Source organism: Anopheles gambiae, chromosome X (genome assembly GCF_943734735.2).
Source record: "Anopheles gambiae chromosome X, idAnoGambNW_F1_1, whole genome shotgun sequence".
In the NCBI taxonomy this organism is placed as follows: domain Eukaryota; kingdom Metazoa; phylum Arthropoda; class Insecta; order Diptera; family Culicidae; genus Anopheles; species Anopheles gambiae.
In genome coordinates, this window is record NC_064600.1 from 26,449,166 (window position 1) to 26,469,716 (window position 20,551).

Genomic DNA, 20,551 nt, shown 5'->3' on the forward strand with positions numbered 1-20,551 from the left:
CTAAATGTATGAATTATCTTTTTATGTTTATGCAACAGATTTTCTTCGCTCTTATTTTTGTTTTTGAAGTATTTTTTGCCCGTAATGTTTTATCCATGTTTTAAGAATCGCATTTTGGATCATGTTACCATACATTTTTTGTAAACGTTGAACAATTTGTTATTTGTCAGTATTAAAATATTGCATGATTTATTCAAGTTTACAGCACAGTCTCCATTTCTGCAATTTCAGTTTTATAAGACCAACGATATAAATCCTGTGAACTTCCCCCAATGCTTAAATTTCCGAACAAATTAGGCTGTTGGTAACCGTCATCAATCAGGTCACGTGCTCCCGTCGTTCCAGCAATACGAATTATTTTATTCGTTGAGCCTAGTTTAGGCTGTGGCGGCTTTATACCATGTATCTGCATCGTTTTTTCAAGATGTTGATTCCTCAACCGGCTCATATCAAGCTCATGTTTTACTTTCCAAAGATGTGTATCACATATCGGATCATTACATCTGTGACGACGCAGGATTTCAGTCGCTTCATACACTGCACCACGAAATGTGAGGGATTTACCCATGCTGAGCGATATGAGCGCGCAACAACCTCCTCGATCTTTTTTAGCTAATCGTTTACGGAAATATTTGAAATACAGATGCTCTAATAGCAAAAGCAGTGCAGCAAGTAAAATACCAGCCATTAGTAACAGAAATGCAGAAAGAAACTGTTCAAGTGCAAGAGGATCTGATGATTTATGTTCCTGTTTCCCTGGTCGACATGTGCCAGTCATCCAGAAACGTCGAAGACGTTCTAGATCACCATTTGCTCTGAATTCCAAAAGTCGTTTGTTAAACATTCCTACGTACTTTGAGTTTCTGCTAAAAGCTAAACCATATCCTGTCATGGCATACCATTGACCAACAGTGAGCAATCTGCAATCCTCATCTTGTTGTACTAAATAATCAAGAACTGTTCCGTCATAAATAAATGCGTCTAGCTGACCACTGAGCACAGCGGTTACTCCATCAGCCACGCTCGAACGATTATATTGCTTCATATAATAGTGCATTTCTTTGAAATATTTTGAAATTGTGGAGTCAGTATGACTCCATGGGATTGTACCAAATTTAATCGTAGGTTTATGTGAAAATGGGTGAGATAATCGCGAATCATCTAGTCCTGTGAACTCATGAAACTCTTCCCGTGTAATCATGAACGCAGCCAAATTGGCTGTATAGATAGCGAGAAATACGACTGCAAACATCGCCCAAACATTAGTCATGAAACGAGAAGTAAATCCTCGAGGTGAATCAACGTGTACAGCAGCCTGAAAGAGAACAGCCCATACCAGCCAATAAGTCCGAAACAAAGAAAACCGATATGGAGTAGTTTGACCATTTTGCAAAACAGTCTTCATATCATACCCGCTTGGCGACAGCCATTCAAAAAGAAAAATCATAAATGTCGCAGCCTGAATGGCAAATATTCCAACTAACATCCAAGAGGCTGTATCGAAAGGCTCTAAAAAGGCTGTTGGTGAAATTATACCAGTACGCTTAGCTACAACAATAGCAATACCAGTTTCCATAAAAGGTTCACTGAAGTCCACAACTGCTTCGCGTTCTGCATTTATCATTAACGAGGTTAACACCATGTCTGTTTTACGATTTACCAGTTCATGGATCAATCCATTCCACTTACCATTTTCTAATGTTCCCCATTTTCCATCCTCAACGCGCACGAGTTCGTAGGTGAACCCTAACTCTTCTGCAAATTTCTCCAGTAGATCTATACAAAATCCACTGCAGCACTGGTAAAAAGATCCATTCTTATGAGCCTGACCCATATCTATGTCAGTCATTTCATGATCTGCTGCTACTCTACAGAGAACGCCTCGGTCCATTAAGCACTTACCGCTAACTGGGTCAGCTGGAGATAAATTGATGTAGGGTGCCTCCTCCAAAAACGTAATCTTTAGATGAAATTTTTCTGGAACTCCTTGAGGCGGAGTATGTGAGTTTCCTGGCCATGCAATATCTCGAATATCAAGTTTTTGTTGTTGCCATGATTTCCAAATTCCAATTTCTTCCCAAACTAAGCCTTTACTATTTACACTTGGTCGTAAGTTCATGATCTTCAGTTCAGCGGACTTTAAATCACCGTCAGCGGTGAATTCTATATTAGGTTTATTTGATTCACTCTCAAGCGATACATTTCGCAGATATTTAAAAAATACTTCACCACTGTCCCACCGACCTCGGCCTTGATCTTCGCAAGACAGTTGATGAGTATCCAATCTTCGACCAGTATTTTTGACGTCATTTAAGTAATATTCAACACCATACGCATATACCCGAATAGCAGTCGCAATTTCATTGACTAAAGCTCCAGATGACGTGTCAAAGTGAACACCTAACATACCTATTGGGAACTGAGGATGTGTTTGAGTATTTTCTATTACACTTTGAGTAACAACCCATACGTAGTTTTCACCAGTTATTTGTAGCTCCTCTGCGGCATGTAAAATTTCAATAGCTTCACTTTTTGTACAATATAGCAGCATCACACGAGCCTCACTATTCACCAGCTCTAGGAGATCACTAGGCCGTGTAACAATTATAGAATTGAGTATTGTAAATTTGAAATGATCCTGGAAAACAGAAGTACAAAATAAAAATATTATTAGGGTAGTCAAACAAAGAAATTGTAAAAGTTATCAATTGAAAATTATACAAAGTATTATCTCTACCCAGAAAAATTTATCTACCAATAATGAATTTGTAATTGTTTTTTTTTAAATTTTAGCTTGTAACCTTAACATTAAAAACTAGAGATTTTTCGGTTATTTGTAGAAAACAAAACTTTCTTCTCATAATCTTCTTTTGTAAACAATAAATGTATACTGCAAAAATAAGTACATAACTACATACTGCATACTACATAACTTGCGATCTAAATTCTGTCCGTTATACGAACATGGCATGTATGTAGGTTTTATCAGCGACTTTTATCCATTCAGTTTTCACCAAAAAAGAGTGACATTAATTCTGCCCGCTGTTAACTAAGCGACGCGATTTTTTCTTGCTTACATGTATGTTTCCATATCACTTTTCACTGTCTGGCCGGCTGCGCAGGCGTGTCCAAGCAAACGCAACGATTAAGCCAAATTTCCCAAGAAATTGCTCTTCAGCTTCTATTGAAGCTTTTTGTCATTCGGAATCAACGGCATTCAGAATCATCGGAATTCCGAATCTGTTTTTTCGAAGCTCTGATTTTTGTCTATTTGGAGTAAGGTCCAACGCGGACATGCCGGCATATACAGGCTTATACAGACTTAATTCATTACCACGCAGCCGGATATTCAAACCTTGTTACGGTGGGACGGTCCATTCCTGGATTGAACCCATGACAGGGATGTTATTGAGTCTTTCGAGTTGACGACTGTACTATGTACTGTACTGGACGACTGTACTGGACGACTGTAGTTGACGACGCCCCATGACAAGATGTATTTGTTTTATCTTTGCTTTTTTATAGAGACTTTGAGCCGATTGGCCTTATTCGAATCTTTTACAAACTAACTTAATTCTGTACTTCAAATTTAAAATCCTTGTTTGCCATGTTTGTAACATGGTGATAGGATTCTCTGGTCTAGGTGTGATGGATGGCCTTTCATGGTCATGGTGCTGTTGTAGTCTTGATGGTTCGCAGGAAAGAGCAGCCGCTGCTAACCCAATAAAAATTCCAGCTATTGGCGATTATGGTTTTGCTAAGGCGAATGAAATCACGGCGTGGAAGAGTGTTATGGCAGCTGGCCGGATTATTACGTCCTGCGTTGGCTAGTCGGTCTACTATTTCGTTTCCCTGAATAACTGTGTGACCAGGAATCCAGCAGAATGTGACTTGGTGTGAATTCGGTATATTGCAGAGTTGTTGGATGTTCGGGTCGCTGGTGGTTCCAGATTCAAATTCTTGAAGGATACTTGAACTTTCAGTGAAAATCACGTTGGGTTTGTCTCTGCGTAGGCCTTCGTCAACAGCAATAACCAGGGCTTTTGTTTCTGCGGTAAAAATTGAAGTATGATCTGATAGCCGGCGCTATTGTCGATGCTGGAGTAGATTCCACACCCAGTGGAACCGTTTTGTACTGCTCCGTCGACGTAGATCAGATGGTAGTTATGATATTTTTGTTGGACAAGTACAGCAAAATGACGGTTGTCAACGAGACTATTGCAACTAGCCCAAAACTGTGTAATCGGCGTTCGCCCTTTGGATAAGGGCATCGGCCTTGATGTTTTTCTCCATTATTCGTCCAGCAGCTGCTACTATCTTGTCCGTCATTATAGAGTCCGAAAGGTTGGGAAGATTGAGTTCCAATTAAAACTTTAAATGTGCGAGCTTTGAAGGTTAAGTTTAGTTTAGTTTAGTTTAGTTTAGTTTATTAATCGATGGACTATGAAGCTCTCTCGAGTCAAAGTTGGTTTACAATACACATTAGATAACGAACAGAACATTTATATATTGTTATTGTTGAACGCATTCCGAACACTTAAACGCGAAGTCAGTTCCGTTATCGTCATTCCAGGCTCGTAAATATCGTCAGCTGAATTTAAAAGACGGCACATACAAAGAAGGGGGTTGCGAGAGCCAAATGTTGTTCGGGTTTCAGCGACTGCCAGCATTGGTCGGCGACGAAGTATTCTGGCAGGAACATAGAGGTGAATCCTTGAAAGTAGCTCGGGACAGTCGATGGTTCCGTTTAAGATTCCCGTGATAAATGCCAGTCTGGTGTGCTCAACACGTTCGGCGAGAGGCGGGATCCCAAGCAGCAAACACCTAGTTCTGTAGTCGAGACGACGCGACCAATCACGAAGGGCGAAGCGCGTTGCCTTCCGTTGGATGGACTTTAGCCGCGCAAGTGCCCGAGTAGATGCTGGCCACCAAACAATGCTAGCATATTTCAGCAGTGGTCTGATAAGTGCGCAGTACAATGTCTTGAAACACATACGATCACGAAGCTCGCGCGTCATGTTTATGACCAAGCCAAGTAGACGATTGCCACTAGCGACTACTTGGTCTATCTGTTCTTCGAAGGAGAGTTTAGCATCTAGGAGGACTCCTAGATTCTTTACACAGTTCACTCTTTCGAGGTTCTGACCATCAAGCGTATAATTAAACAGCGCTGGAGCTCTTGAACGGCTGAATGAGATTATGGCGCATTTATCGATGCAGACGCTTAGTGCGTTACGCTTGCACCAGGAGACAAATTCAGTCAAAGTGGCTTGAAGTTGAAGATGGTCCTCGGGCTCACGGATTTCACGATAGATTTTAGCATCATCTGCGTAGAGTAGGCAACTATTATCCGGAAGTGCCGTGCACAAGTCGTTTATGTAGAGCAGAAACAACAGATGCCCCAGGTTGCTGCCCTGGGGTACGCCGGAAGAGGCACCGATAGATCTAGATTGGTGGGAGCCCATTCTAACTGCATATAAACGACCACATAAATACGATTTCATCCACTTTACCAGGGGTGGTGATAATCCAAGTCTATCAAGTTTTGCCAGAAGAATGTTGTGGGACACACTGTCAAAAGCCGCCTTAATGTCCGTGTAAATGGCATCAACCTGCATACCATCATCAATGGACTTATAACAGCCGCTAACGAATTGCATCAGATTTGTCGTAGTTGATCTCTTAGGCATGAATCCATGTTGGTTTGTGCTGATGTATTTGCCGGCAGATGCTATTAATGGTTCATAGATGAGGAGCTCGAACACTTTAGCGCAGACAGCTAAATAGGTAATACCTCGATAGTTCACTGCTTCGTTTTTGCTGCCCTTTTTGTGGATGGGTGTTAGCCATGAGACCTTCCACAGTGATGGAAAGGTTCCTGTGCGCAGAGATTCGTTAAAAATCTTAGTTAAAACAGGAGCTACCGATACGGCACAACGCTTGAGAATTGTCGCTGGGATACCATCTGGCCCCTCGGAGTATGACGGCTTGAGACACTCGATTTTTTGGGTAACCAGGGTCTCGGTGACGATAGGTAGCGTAACATGAATTGCATCTGCCGGAGTGTTCACGAGTGCGGAAGCAACAGCCTCCGGATGTGTGATGTTAGAGATGAAGCTATCCTCGAAGCGCGTGGCGAACAGTTCACAAATATTTAATGGCGAGTGTGCACAATTATCCTTATACCGAATAGTCCCGGGGAGGCCAGTTGACTTGCGCATGTTGTCGGCAAAGCTCCAAAAGCGGCGAGGGTACTTGCATACTACGATAGCAGACTCTATTATAACGTCGATAAAGTGTATGAACACCATTGTAGTAAAGCCGACACGGTGTGGATCGACTAGCGCGCAAATAGTCATAAGCGGCTCGCTTTGCTTTTTTTAGGGCATGTAATGTGCGGTCACCCCACGGCGGTCCGCGATGGGGCTTTTTAATAGGAGCACATTCACGCAATGCGGCCCGCATAAACTCTGAGAAATCGTTCGTGGCATGGTCAATGGATGCATAGTTTGAGCATTCAAAGGATTGGTTGAAGGAGCAGATCAGTCTCTTGAGTTTAGTTCAGCACGTGCGTAATTGAGCTTTATTTCCGTAACAGTGGTAGCGTGATTCATAGACGATGCTGTGATTTCCAAATCAAATTCGAGCGGTGGGTGATAGCAGTCTATTGGCAGCAGCGGGTGCTCGCTGACGCGTATGAGCGAAGAAGTTGTTGCACTTGACCAATTTCCGTATGCAAGGTCTAAAATGCGCCCCATAGAGTTAGTGTTGTTATTAAGTTGGTAAAGCGCATTCTGGTGCAGTCCATCGACGAATTGGGCGCTACGAACTGAACTAGTATGAGGTTCAAAAAACACAAAAGGGGTTTCATGATTCGATTGCGCAGGCGACCAGGAAAGAGCGGGTTGGTTAAAGTCTCCCACGAGCAAGAATCTGTCGTTTGGACCTAGTGTGTCGCAAATGCTGTTGACGGTGTCCAGTAATGCATTTATTTTTCCTTCGTCCGTGCTGTGGTTGGGAGGAAGGTAGGCCACAGCAATGTATAATCGGTACGTCGGGAGCTGAATGCAGATGCAAGCGAATTCAAGTGTTTGCGCAAGCACTGGAAGCGCATGAGAGCGGAGAGCGGAAGCCACCGCAATTAGCACTCCACCGCCTCGAGATAGAGAGCTATTTGCGGCATTTCTATCACATCGATAGACACAGTGCGCATCGCCAAATAGGAGAGCTGTGGGAAGGCTGGGATCGAGCCAAGTCTCAGTGAGTACCTCAACATCATAGCCCTCTTCTAATACAGGTAAACGGAACTCATCAGCTTTGGATCGTAAACCTCGCACGTTCTGATAGTATACAGTTATAGACGTGGAACGGACATTGAGTGGTAAGTGTGTGTAGGTTGGTGCATGGTCATCGGTGAGAGATCGTGTTGTTGACGTGTTGTTATTTCGTGTAAACAAGTTACTAGTCGGATTCAGTGGCACAGTGCCTTTTGAGGAAACAGTTGTGTGATAGTTACTTAAGAAAAAAGTGTTGAATAGTGGTTTGGTGCATTTTAACGGTGTTTGGTGTAGCTGTAGTTGTTTTTGGTGGAGCAGGCGATATTAAGGTACAATTCATATCGGGTGATAATTGTACAGGGTGCATCGGGCTATGTCGAACAGGTATAGGTGTGTTTGTGTTGGTAAATTCAGGACGATGGTGAGACGGCCTTTGCGGGAGTGAGATAAACTCACGCACACCAAGCCCGACCGGTCAAGATCCTGCGGTAAGTGCTTTATCTCGAAGAGCCGCGATAATTCTAACCTTAAAAGTTAGAGAAATAACCGAGCTAATGGTTGTTCCCGCTTTCAGCAAACTAAAAGCGATGACGTCCGTGGTGTCCAACTGTGATTTTACCATCGACACTACCTGGTCTACGGTGACGGTATTAGCTAACTTAGACAGATGTAGCCACATATAGTTTGTTCTTGGTAGTTGTGACACAGTTGGGATCGACGTGGTGGTGGAATCGGTTCCTGTTATTATTGGTGGTAGTGAAGGGCGATTTCTTTGGTGAGTATTGTCGGTGTCTGTATTTACAGGGTATAGTGGAGCATTGACAACAACAATGGCTTCCGTGGATGCAACAACGTCACGGAACAACCTTCTACGCTTTCCAATCGGGAGGGCATCTGGGGGCGGTACGTTGAAGCGTTCGCTAGGAGCTTGGTGAGCCGCGGCAAAACTGGCAAAGGCCTCACGGATTTCGTGCATCACAGGCGAGACTAAAGCAGCTTTCATCACCTCGACAGCAGCAGTAAGAGCCGCCTGGAAGCCGACCTGCATACCCGTTGTTTTAACTGCTTTACTATGTGGGTTGCCAAGAGCATTCGAACACCCTACACAGCTCCAATGAAGAGATGTCGTCCGTTTTACCTCTTCGATCACAGTGAAAGGTAATTTAGTGCACGCTGAGTGGTATACAGCATCACAGAACGAGCACATAATAACACATTCAAGCGATTCAAGTGGCACAGAGCAGTCACAACAAACTCCCTCCATTTTAGTTGCCGTAGCAGATAGATGCCATAGGACTCAGGAACAAACGCAGGAATACAGCAAAGTCAGGAAAGGTTGTGGCGAACAATTGAAGGCAGGACTACCAGAGACAGCTTATGTCACAGCTAAACGGCAGTTTGACGAAAATTAGGCCGAAACAACCAAATAATTCACGAATTTACGCGGCGCACAGTGAGAACACACTCAGTCGTCAGCTGTCAACTGTCAACGTTGTTATACGTTATTATACGTCCTCCAAAACCCCACGTATTGAGCTGTTCAAGAATTATATGTCGCCAGGTTCTGTCAAAAGCTTTTGATAAATCTAATATTGCATAGTCAATGTGGTGGCCTTTGGGGTAGTGGGTTTCTAAAAGTTCATTAAATTCGGCAAAATATGTCTCTACTGTCCTTTCCCACCTCTAAAGGCGTGTTGATTGGTACTAAGGAGGTTCCGGTCTTCTAATTCTTGTGTCAGTCTTATATTTACCATTCTCTCCATGATTTTGCCAATGCAATTTAGGTGAGAAATGATGCGGTAGCTATCTATTGCATGTGGTGATTTATTTGGTTTTGGAATGGGAATTGTGAAACAGGTGTTCCAGTCATCCGGTATGTTCCCAGAAGACCAAATATTATTGTAAATCTGAAGGAGGACTGTTTTAGACCGATAAGGGAGATTTTGAAGCATTGGATAACCAATGTTGTCCGGGCCTGAAGACATGCCACGGCATTTATTAAGAGCCCAATCAAGCTCATTAAGAGAAAAAAGACTATTGTAATTTTGGTCGGAAGCGTCACTCAGAGATGAATTTATGGGTTAGAAAATGAGATGGAAAATTATGTGTTGCAGATGTATCATAAAAGTATCTAGCTAAATCTTAAGGTATTTTTCTTGGTGGAATAATAGTGTTTTCTGTTTTTAGAATGATTGGAGATGATTTGTGGTTTTTACCGGATAAAATTGCAACTTGCTGGAATATTACTTTGGTGGTTGTCTTAAAGGTTAATGGAAAAACTAATTTGCCCCACTAGGGTAAACGTACCTATAGTGGTGCTAGTACCAATAGTGGTGGTATTGCACTAAAATGCGTCTCATACGATAAATTAATAGTAGTTAAGTTTTATACGATAGTGTGAAATGTTCTCTAGTCTTTTACAAAGGATTTAAAAATGAAATGGGGCCATTCCGTTTCTTAGTGACCGAAAAATCCATTATTTTGTAAAAGGTATCAACATTTTTCCAAAATCCTTAGGATTTCATAACGATGCTCATATTTTTGTTAACGTTCTAAATGACCACATAACAACGCAATTATTAGTTTTTTAACATAATTGTTATCAAATGATATTGTTTTATTCAAATTCATTGGCTTTTGACCATGTTTACGTATTTTTAAGTGTTTTTTACGATAGTGCCATTATAGGTACACCAAACAGGCATGTTCCTATAGTGGTCCTAGTTCTAAAACCAATAAAAACAGGTAGTTTTAGATTTTTTCAACGACATTTTTGACTTGTCGTACTGTTTTCATTAAAATAAGCAACAAAAATGAGTTTTCTGTAAGTAATTTACCAAACAAAGGCCATAATTCGCTTATTTGGCTGAGTGAAAAATCGACTTCAAATCAAGCAAACTCTTCTGGGTATGGGTGGACGACAGGTACTTCAGTCAATACTTTCAGTACTTTAGTCAATATTTTCATCAACCAAATTCATACATTTTTTACGATCAAATTACGAAAGAAATCATTATTATTGCAGTAATCCTTGCTATTCACACGAAAACAGCTTCAAAACTAAGTTATATTGATATTATACACTGTTTTGAGGCATCCTTGTTTACCACCACTATAGGAACACAATACGACGACTATAGGAACCATACCACCATTATAGGTACAACGAAGCAATCACAAAAATGTGTATTTTTTCGTAAATTTGATGTGTTTCATGGTAAAAATGGTTGTGATTGCGAAGATAAAACATATTCCAACTGTTATGTGTTAAAATATTCAGAAATTGTCCTTCCTGACAGTTTAAATCCATTAAAATACATCTGTACCACCACAAATTGCACCACTATTGGTACATTTACCCTATAAATTTTTTCCAAATTTGACGGCTTCTCTTAATTCCCGGTGGGTTTCTTGGTATTATAGTAAAGAAAAAAGTATTGTTTGTTTTTCTTAATTGTTTGAGACTCTTCATTGCTTTACGTCGAGTCTTAATGGCAAGGGCAACTGTTTTGATCTACCAGGAAACGAGCTTTCTGCCAACTGTACCCTTTGTAAGAGGGATACTAGTTTAGGCTGCATTTGTTATTGTCTCTGCAAAGCGTGAAAGGGAGGGAGGATCATCTAAGGGTAGTGTGTATGTCATTTCTATTTTGTATTTTTCCCAGTCAGCCTCCTCATATTTCCACCTGGGACGTTTTTGAGGGCTGTGGATTAATTGATGACTCAGTAAACTAAGTTGAACGAACAGTGACTGATGATCACTGAAATGGGTATCGTTATGAATGGAAACAGAAAAACTAGAAGCTATATAACAAAAATATAGCAAAACAATCTAAAATAGTACCTCGTCCACTAGTGGGACAGGTACGTGTGGCTGTGGTGTTATGATTGACCTCGATGTTATAGGCAGAAAAAAAGTCCCCCCCCCCCTAGAATGTAAGGCATTAAAATCACCAAAAATGATTGCAGATATGCTATCTGTGGTAACAATGTTTCCATTTCCCGAGCAACAATAAAATTGGATAGAGAAGGAGAAAGGTATCGACTAGCTATCACGGATTCTATTGGTTAAGATATATTTTTTTTCACATCAGCTTCGGGCTGGTTGCAATAGCGTCATTGCTAACCGTCATTTTGCTGTACTTGTTCATCAAGCCGGTTTGAGCCGGTCTCGTAGTACAGTCGTCAACTCGTACGACTTAACAACATGCCCGTCATGGGTTCAATCCCCAAATAGACCGCGCCGCCATACGTTGGACTGACTATCCTGCTATGGGGGGGAATCAATTAGTCACTGAAAGCCAAAGCCCACAAGTGGGTACAGGCAGGCCTTGACCGACATCGGTTGTTGAGCCAAAGAAGAAGAAGAAGAAGAAGTTCATCAAAAATACCATAACCTTCATCTGATCTACACCGACCGATCAGAACAAAACGTTTCCTCTGGCTGTGGAATCTACTCCAGCATCGAAAATCCCGCCATCCGGCTACCAGACCATACTTCAATTTTTTACCGCAGAAACAAAAGCCCTGGTTATTGCTGCTGACGAAGGCCTACGCAGAAATAAACCCAACTTCATCTTCACAGACAATGCAAGTGTCCTTGAAGCACTGGAACTATCCGCGACCCGAACATCCAACAACTCTGCAATATACCGAATTCACACCAAGTCAGGCGGCGCTCTGGGACCAATCGAACGAGACAAACAAACACGACTCTGTTCGATAGGTGCTCTGTCAGCTGTTCGATGTCTTATAGACCTGTCATGATGCACTGCAATACGCCTATCTTATCATCTCGAAAATGAAGCATTTTCATAGTTTAAATGAACATCCATCTGCAGGGGGAAGATTCAACAAATAATAAACTAGTTATTAATATCAAAAATAACATAAAAATCATTCAAATTTATTATTGAAAAAAGGAAACAAACGTCCATGCCAAAACACATACAGTGAATACACATGCATTGTGTACCCGTAATAGTTTTATACGTTTCAAACCTGTATATTTGATGTTATAATTGATTGTGAAGCATTGCTAATATTATTGATAGCTATTCTAAATATTTTGTACGCAATTTTAAGAAGAAAAGAGACAAACTACGTAAACAAACTTAAAAATGTCCCGAATTGAATTCTATCTACTGTAGCTGTGAAGCGTTTGACAGCCAAGGTACTCACAGCACAGGTGGGTATCGAACATCACAGACAGAATCAACTGACATGTTCGACTCGAGGTTTGTCTTGTTTGTTTGTTTGTGTCTGACAGTGCACCTCCATATGATTATATGGGTTTGTTCGTGTCTTATGTCGTGTTCGATTGCTGCTAGAGCGCCGCCTCACTTTCTGCTGGATTCCTGGCCACACAGTTATTCAGGGAAACGAAATAGCAGACCGACTAGCCAACGCAGGACGTAATAATCCGGCCAGCTGCCATAACACTCTTCCACGCCGTGATTTCGCCTTAGCAAAACCATCATCGCCAATAGCTGAAGTGGTTATTAGGTTAGCAGCGGCCGCTCTTTCCTGACCACAACACCACCATGGAAATACCATCCATCACACCAAGACCAGAGAATCCTATCACGACTCCGGATAGGACACACCCGGCTCACCCACATATTACAAAAATCAAGCCCACCACTATGCAGTTTCTGTGGCGTCGACATCACCGTCCGTCCGTCAGCTAAACGGCAGTTTGACGAAAATTAGGCCGAAACAACCAAATAATTCACGAATTTACGCGGCGCACAGTGAGAACACACTCAGTCGTCAGCTGTCAACTGTCAACGTTGTTATACGTTATTATACGTCCTCCAAAACCCCACGTATTGAGCTGTTCAAGAATTGTATGTCGCCAGGTTCTGTCAAAAGCTTTTGATAAATCTAATATTGCATAGTCAATGTGGTGGCCTTTGGGGTAGTGGGTTTCTAAAAGTTCATTAAATTCGGCAAAATATGTCTCTACTGTCCTTTCCCACCTCTAAAGGCGTGTTGATTGGTACTAAGGAGGTTCCGGTCTTCTAATTCTTGTGTCAGTCTTATATTTACCATTCTCTCCATGATTTTGCCAATGCAATTTAGGTGAGAAATGATGCGGTAGCTATCTATTGCATGTGGTGATTTATTTGGTTTTGGAATGGGAATTGTGAAACAGGTTTTCCAGTCATCCGGTATGTTCCAAGAAGACCAAATATTATTGTAAATCTGAAGGAGGACTGTTTTAGACCGATAAGGGAGATTTTGAAGCATTGGATAACCAATGTTGTCCGGGCCTGAAGACATGCCACGGCATTTATTAAGAGCCCAATCAAGCTCATTAAGAGAAAAAAGACTATTGTAATTTTGGTCGGAAGCGTCACTCAGAGATGAATTTATGGGTTAGAAAATGAGATGGAAAATTATGTGTTGCAGATGTATCATAAAAGTATCTAGCTAAATCTTAAGGTATTTTTCTTGGTGGAATAATAGTGTTTTCTGTTTTTAGAATGATTGGAGATGATTTGTGGTTTTTACCGGATAAAATTGCAACTTGCTGGAATATTACTTTGGTGGTTGTCTTAAAGGTTAATGGAAAAACTAATTTGCCCCGCTATAGATTTTTTCCAAATTTGACGGCTTCTCTTAATTCCCGGTGGGTTTCTTGGTGTTATAGTAAAGAAAAAAGTATTGTTTGTTTTTCTTAATTGTTTGAGACTCTTCATTGCTTTACGTCGAGTCTTAATGGCAAGGGCAACTGTTTTGATCTACCAGGAAACGAGCTTTCTGCCAACTGTACCCTTTGTAAGAGGGATACTAGTTTAGGCTGCATTTGTTATTGTCTCTGCAAAGCGTGAAAGGGAGGGAGGATCATCTAAGGGTAGTGTGTATGTCATTTCTATTTTGTATTTTTCCCAGTCAGCCTCCTCATATTTCCACCTGGGACGTTTTTGAGGGCTGTGGATTAATTGATGACTCAGTAAACTAAGTTGAACGAACAGTGACTGATGATCACTGAAATGGGTATCGTTATGAATGGAAACAGAAAAACTAGAAGCTATATAACAAAAATATAGCAAAACAATCTAAAATAGTACCTCGTCCACTAGTGGGACAGGTACGTGTGGCTGTGGTGTTATGATTGACCTCGATGTTATAGGCAGAAAAAAAGTCCCCCCCCCCCCTAGAATGTAAGGCATTAAAATCACCAAAAATGATTGCAGATATGCTATCTGTGGTAACAATGTTTCCATTTCCCGAGCAACAATAAAATTGGATAGAGAAGGAGAAAGGTATCGACTAGCTATCACGGATTCTATTGGTTAAGATATATTTTTTTTCACATCAGCTTCGGGCTGGTTGCAATAGCGTCATTGCTAACCGTCATTTTGCTGTACTTGTTCATCAAGCCGGTTTGAGCCGGTCTCGTAGTACAGTCGTCAACTCGTACGACTTAACAACATGCCCGTCATGGGTTCAATCCCCAAATAGACCGCGCCGCCATACGTTGGACTGACTATCCTGCTATGGGGGGGAATCAATTAGTCACTGAAAGCCAAAGCCCACAAGTGGGTACAGGCAGGCCTTGACCGACATCGGTTGTTGAGCCAAAGAAGAAGAAGAAGAAGAAGTTCATCAAAAATACCATAACCTTCATCTGATCTACACCGACCGATCAGAACAAAACGTTTCCTCTGGCTGTGGAATCTACTCCAGCATCGAAAATCCCGCCATCCGGCTACCAGACCATACTTCAATTTTTTACCGCAGAAACAAAAGCCCTGGTTATTGCTGCTGACGAAGGCCTACGCAGAAATAAACCCAACTTCATCTTCACAGACAATGCAAGTGTCCTTGAAGCACTGGAACTATCCGCGACCCGAACATCCAACAACTCTGCAATATACCGAATTCACACCAAGTCAGGCGGCGCTCTGGGACCAATCGAACGAGACAAACAAACACGACTCTGTTCGATAGGTGCTCTGTCAGCTGTTCGATGTCTTATAGACCTGTCATGATGCACTGCAATACGCCTATCTTATCATCTCGAAAATGAAGCATTTTCATAGTTTAAATGAACATCCATCTGCAGGGGGAAGATTCAACAAATAATAAACTAGTTATTAATATCAAAAATAACATAAAAATCATTCAAATTTATTATTGAAAAAAGGAAACAAACGTCCATGCCAAAACACATACAGTGAATACACATGCATTGTGTACCCGTAATAGTTTTATACGTTTCAAACCTGTATATTTGATATTATAATTGATTGTGAAGCATTGCTAATATTATTGATAGCTATTCTAAATATTTTGTACGCAATTTTAAGAAGAAAAGAGACAAACTACGTAAACAAACTTAAAAATGTCCCGAATTGAATTCTATCTACTGTAGCTGTGAAGCGTTTGACAGCCAAGGTACTCACAGCACAGGTGGGTATCGAACATCACAGACAGAATCAACTGACATGTTCGACTCGAGGTTTGTCTTGTTTGTTTGTTTGTGTCTGACAGTGCACCTCCATATGATTATATGGGTTTGTTCGTGTCTTATGTCGTGTTCGATTGCTGCTAGAGCGCCGCCTCACTTTCTGCTGGATTCCTGGCCACACAGTTATTCAGGGAAACGAAATAGCAGACCGACTAGCCAACGCAGGACGTAATAATCCGGCCAGCTGCCATAACACTCTTCCACGCCGTGATTTCGCCTTAGCAAAACCATCATCGCCAATAGCTGAAGTGGTTATTAGGTTAGCAGCGGCCGCTCTTTCCTGACCACAACACCACCATGGAAATACCATCCATCACACCAAGACCAGAGAATCCTATCACGACTCCGGATAGGACACACCCGGCTCACCCACATATTACAAAAATCAAGCCCACCACTATGCAGTTTCTGTGGCGTCGACATCACCGTCCGTCACATCTTAACCGAATATCAAGGATATTCTGCGGCACGCATCACCCGTAAATTGGGTCACAGCATCGACACCATCCTCTCACCAGACAGCGATTGCCAGCGTAAACTTTTAAAATTCCTCCGTATCACTAATCTGTATGAACAACTCTAACCAACACCAAAATTGTAACAGAAAATAAAATCAACAGATAGCTTTAAGTAAACCGAGGCTACCCGGTATAAAATATTTTGCAAACAAAAACGATTGTCAGACTTTAAGTATATAAATGTTCAACCGATTGAAAGAGGCGAATGAGGCCAATTGGCTCAAAGTCACTATAAAAATAAAGAAAACAACAGTGTTCGTAATATACCACATAGATATAATGGTAAAAGTAAGGCTCTGCCCTCTACGTTACGCTAGCGTTACGCGTAAAGCCTGTTTATCACAAACCCAAGCAAAATTTTTGAACGCCTGTTTTAACCGCGGTGGATAAGCAAATTAATAGATTATCATGTCCTAATATTAGGGCCGATCATTAAACACAAATTGTAAAGACAAGTTGTCAAAATCGAAATATTTGTATTATGACATCCGTTTGTGTTGTGTGTTGGAAAAATAAAATTTCACGAAACACAAACTCACAAGCACGCTGCCAAGATATGTATTATGAAACACAAACGGAAATCCAAAATTGTCAAACTGCTTTCCGTCAGCTTTTTGTCACGGAAAGGCGCCAAGCTCAGATTGTTTGACCGACAAAACACAACAACAGAGTTGTTGCTGTTGCTTTCACGACAAAATATAAATATTTTATTTCGGAAATAATCAAACTTTATCATTTTAAACAAAAATATGTGTACTGCCATATCCATACAAATGGCGATAAGCGGGAGATACTGGTAACGTGCTGCTGTTTTGGGTTAAGAAGCTGCTGTTATTTCCTTCCTCTGTTGTTCTTCGATGGTAGTCGAAAGATGAAGGGCTCACGCACCCGGTTTGCGTTCAACAGCATTGGATTCCAGCACCTGTTTCAGTGAGTGACTGCTTCAACAACCAACAGCATAGGCACATGCAATTATCACATCTAATTCTGCATACACTTTTAGGAATAAAAAAGTACTCGGAGGGCTCGATCTTCGCCATAATGTCAACGAAAAATTTCCCTCGACACACGAAAATTTGTCTTAATTTTGAAATCAACAACCACGAAATGAAGCATGTATAACACAGTTTGCACAAATCATCCGCATGCTTTACTCACGCTTGGTTATAAAGCTGTAACGGGCCGAAAACTTCGAAGCAGTCGGCTTTGTTTTGCCAGATCTACCGTTGTTTCTTCTTCACTGCTGCTATCGTTACTTACGAAGTGGGAGAAAATCATTTCGATGTTTTAAACAAGGATTGTTAGCTTGATAAACGATCGTGTCTTAAATAAACTTGTCTACGTTTTTTTTATTTTGATTTTGAACATTTTGACACATCGACAAAGCCTTTGACACAGCTTTAACGAAAGAAAAAATTTAACGAAACTTGTCTGTCACAAGAACGGTTTCAAAATGCATACCTATTTTCCGTTTGTCTTGAAGCACTTGTCTTGTGTCATTTCCGTTTGTGTTTAATAATCGGGCCTATTATTTATTTTTACATGATACACCTGTTCTCACTTTCCTCTGAATCGTTATCCGGTTGCTATGGATCGCAATCCATAACAATGGATCGCAATCAACTACGTCTGAATCGTTTTCAGCTACGTTTGGATCGTTTTCAGCAACATTTGGATCGCTCTCAGCTACCTTTGGATTTTGCAGTAGCTCGCGCAAATTTCGTTGCGGCACATAGTTTATTTAGTGACCGCTCGGCGTACCTCATGACTCTCCTCATAACAGACGATTTGAAAACAATTTCATATTGTTCTATGTTTGAACCCAATTGAGAACTTGTGTTGAAAACCCATTTTTAGGCAATGAATATGTAACATTTGACAGATTTTCGGCTTCTACGCATCAATAGATTCCCAACCAGATCGTCCCTCCATGGCATAGAAGGAATATCCGGCAAAATCTCGAAAGCAGGAACATGACTGAAAGACCATGAAGGTCGTTACGCCAAAAAGAAGAAGATTGTGCAGATTTGTTTGGAAAACTTGGTCAAAGAATAAAAAAATGTATGAATGGTGATGTATGTAAGTTTCACATAAAAAATATGATTAGATTTTACAATTGAATGCATTAATTATTTAATGCTTTCCTTGGAATGCAAATGAGTCCCGAGGTCACTGAATAAACGGTTGCACTGCAACGAAATTTACCCGAGAATCCAAAGGTAGCTGAGAGCGATCCAAATGTAGCTGAAAACGATCCAAACGTAGCTGAAAACGATTCAGACGTAGTTGATTGCGATCCATTGTTATGGATTGCGATCCATAGCAACCGGATAACGATTCAGAGGAAAGTGAGAACAGGTGTAATTAGAAAAGCAACATTTTTTTGAACAAACATAAAAAAGAACAGCAAATGCTAATAAAGTTAAAACTCATTGATAATTCATGAGTATAAATAAATTATAATATTACTATTAGGCTATCATTTTTAACAGCAATTAGGGTTGTAACAACTTCAAGTTTTATAATCATAACAATCTTTTACTGAAAAAAGGGTTACTTATAAAAAAAATGATTATTTATTTATTTTCCCAGCTATTGATAAAGCAGGATAATGAAATACATACAAGTATTTTTAACTTCATTAACCTCACTTTAAAAAAGAGCCCTCGCACCTAAAGTAATTTTCATTCAAAATGGCCGGAAACATTGATAGAAGAAGTAATAATTATATTTCATGTATACAATTTATATATAGATATTTTTAATATTTTATATTTTCTAATCATAGGAAATGTTACTCCAATTGAAAGCTTTTGGGATGTTTATGAACTTCCTTCTTTAAGACTATTTTTCATAAATCATAGTGCAACAATGAAAAATATTAAACCTGTTATTTACTTGTTATTTAAAAATTAAATCTCGTAGAAATCGATTAATCTTTAAGCAATTAACTTTTTTTCATCGCAAATTAAAATATTTTGTATTCAAATAATGTACACGTCAGGTACAGGTCGGTCGCCTGGATGACAAAACTGTAGTAAAAATGCTGCTTGGGAATATTTTAAGGGATGTAACGCTTCTCCAATGTAACGTAGAGGGCTGAGCCTTACTTTTACCCCACATGTAAACCTAAGCTTCAAGGCATATCAACCGGGGCGATGCAAGCCAGGCGAGGTGCAGAGCGTAGCGAATGTCAGGATCTCTTTCTCTTTTGGTGAATAAACGCTCGACGAACAACACGATTAAAATTATGTGTACCAACGTATTCACAACACACAATAAGCTGATGGCGGAAGGCACGGGCTGAGGCGTAAGTAAGGCTCGGCAGGGTGTAGGAAGGAGAGGAAGAGGAGGAAAAAATGGGCACCTATATTTTTAATTTTTTTCTCCGCCGCCATTTCGCCACCAAACAGAGGGCGTCAAAACTGCTCTACCAAGCACAGGTTTCTCTGAAGTCCCGCGCGGGAAACCGCCCAAAATCTGAGCTAGCCTGCGCAGATTCTACCCAATTTCCTGCGCAGGAAATTGCTCGAATTTGCACAGCGGGAGAGTAGGAGAGTCCGTTTGAAGATAGGACTATGTTGGGACGCACGGTCCACACGGGGCTTGAATCCAAGACGGGTATGTTGTTCGTTTGAAGTATGCAAATCCATGAATACACATTCATGAATACACAAATGCACACACTCGACACACCTCTTCTCATTTGGGAAACAAACCACTCTTCGCCTACTACGATTGTTAATTTGACGATAAAACACTTTAATAGAGTAATTCGCGTCTTTTTAACCGTCGGTTATTTTGTCGACTTTCATTCGCGATGCCACCCAATGTTTAAACAAAGAATTGACCTGCTGACATTGTAGTTGGAAAGTTTTAAAATGGTATAGTAAATCACAGTGTTATAACTTTCTTGATCTTTTGACTACAACAAAGATTTGACAAGGTAATATCAAATTAAAATTAACCGAGAACGCAAGAAAAGGTCTTTACATTTTTTTGCAGTCTGTACTAATAGGCAAGATTCTAGAAATCTCTAATCTTTTAAGTAAAAGTTGAATAAAAATCTAATAATTTAATTTCTCAAATACACTGTCCATAAGCATGCCTGAACAATAATACCTACCATAGCACCAACTTGCTCACGGACAGCTTGAACAAAATCATCATGACCAGCAATTTGTGATGTAACAACAGAAAATTGATGCCATTTATATCGTTCTAAAATACTCAGCATAGCAGCGCTCTGTAAATAAAAAATAAAATCAATGCAGCAA

At 40.6% G+C, this 20,551-nt stretch overlaps 1 protein-coding gene across 5 annotated transcripts in view; it reads right to left on the reverse strand.

Moving 5' to 3' along the window:
- The window catches only part of LOC1275196 (glutamate receptor ionotropic, NMDA 2B), a 133,986-nt gene that overhangs the window by 30,120 nt on the left and 83,315 nt on the right, over window positions 1–20,551 (reverse strand). For 3 of the 5 annotated variants that reach the window (XM_061648104.1, XM_061648125.1, XM_061648115.1), the window contains 2 exons: window positions 20,401–20,520; window positions 10–2,638 (listed from right to left, as the gene is read on the reverse strand). In XM_061648104.1, the coding sequence (XP_061504088.1) occupies window positions 200–2,638; window positions 20,401–20,520 (2,559 nt within the window). In that variant the 3' untranslated portion in view covers window positions 10–199. Of the gene's footprint in view, window positions 1–9; window positions 2,639–20,400; window positions 20,521–20,551 lie in introns of those variants that run through there. The other 2 variants (XM_061648122.1, XM_061648132.1) reach the window with 2 other exon arrangements.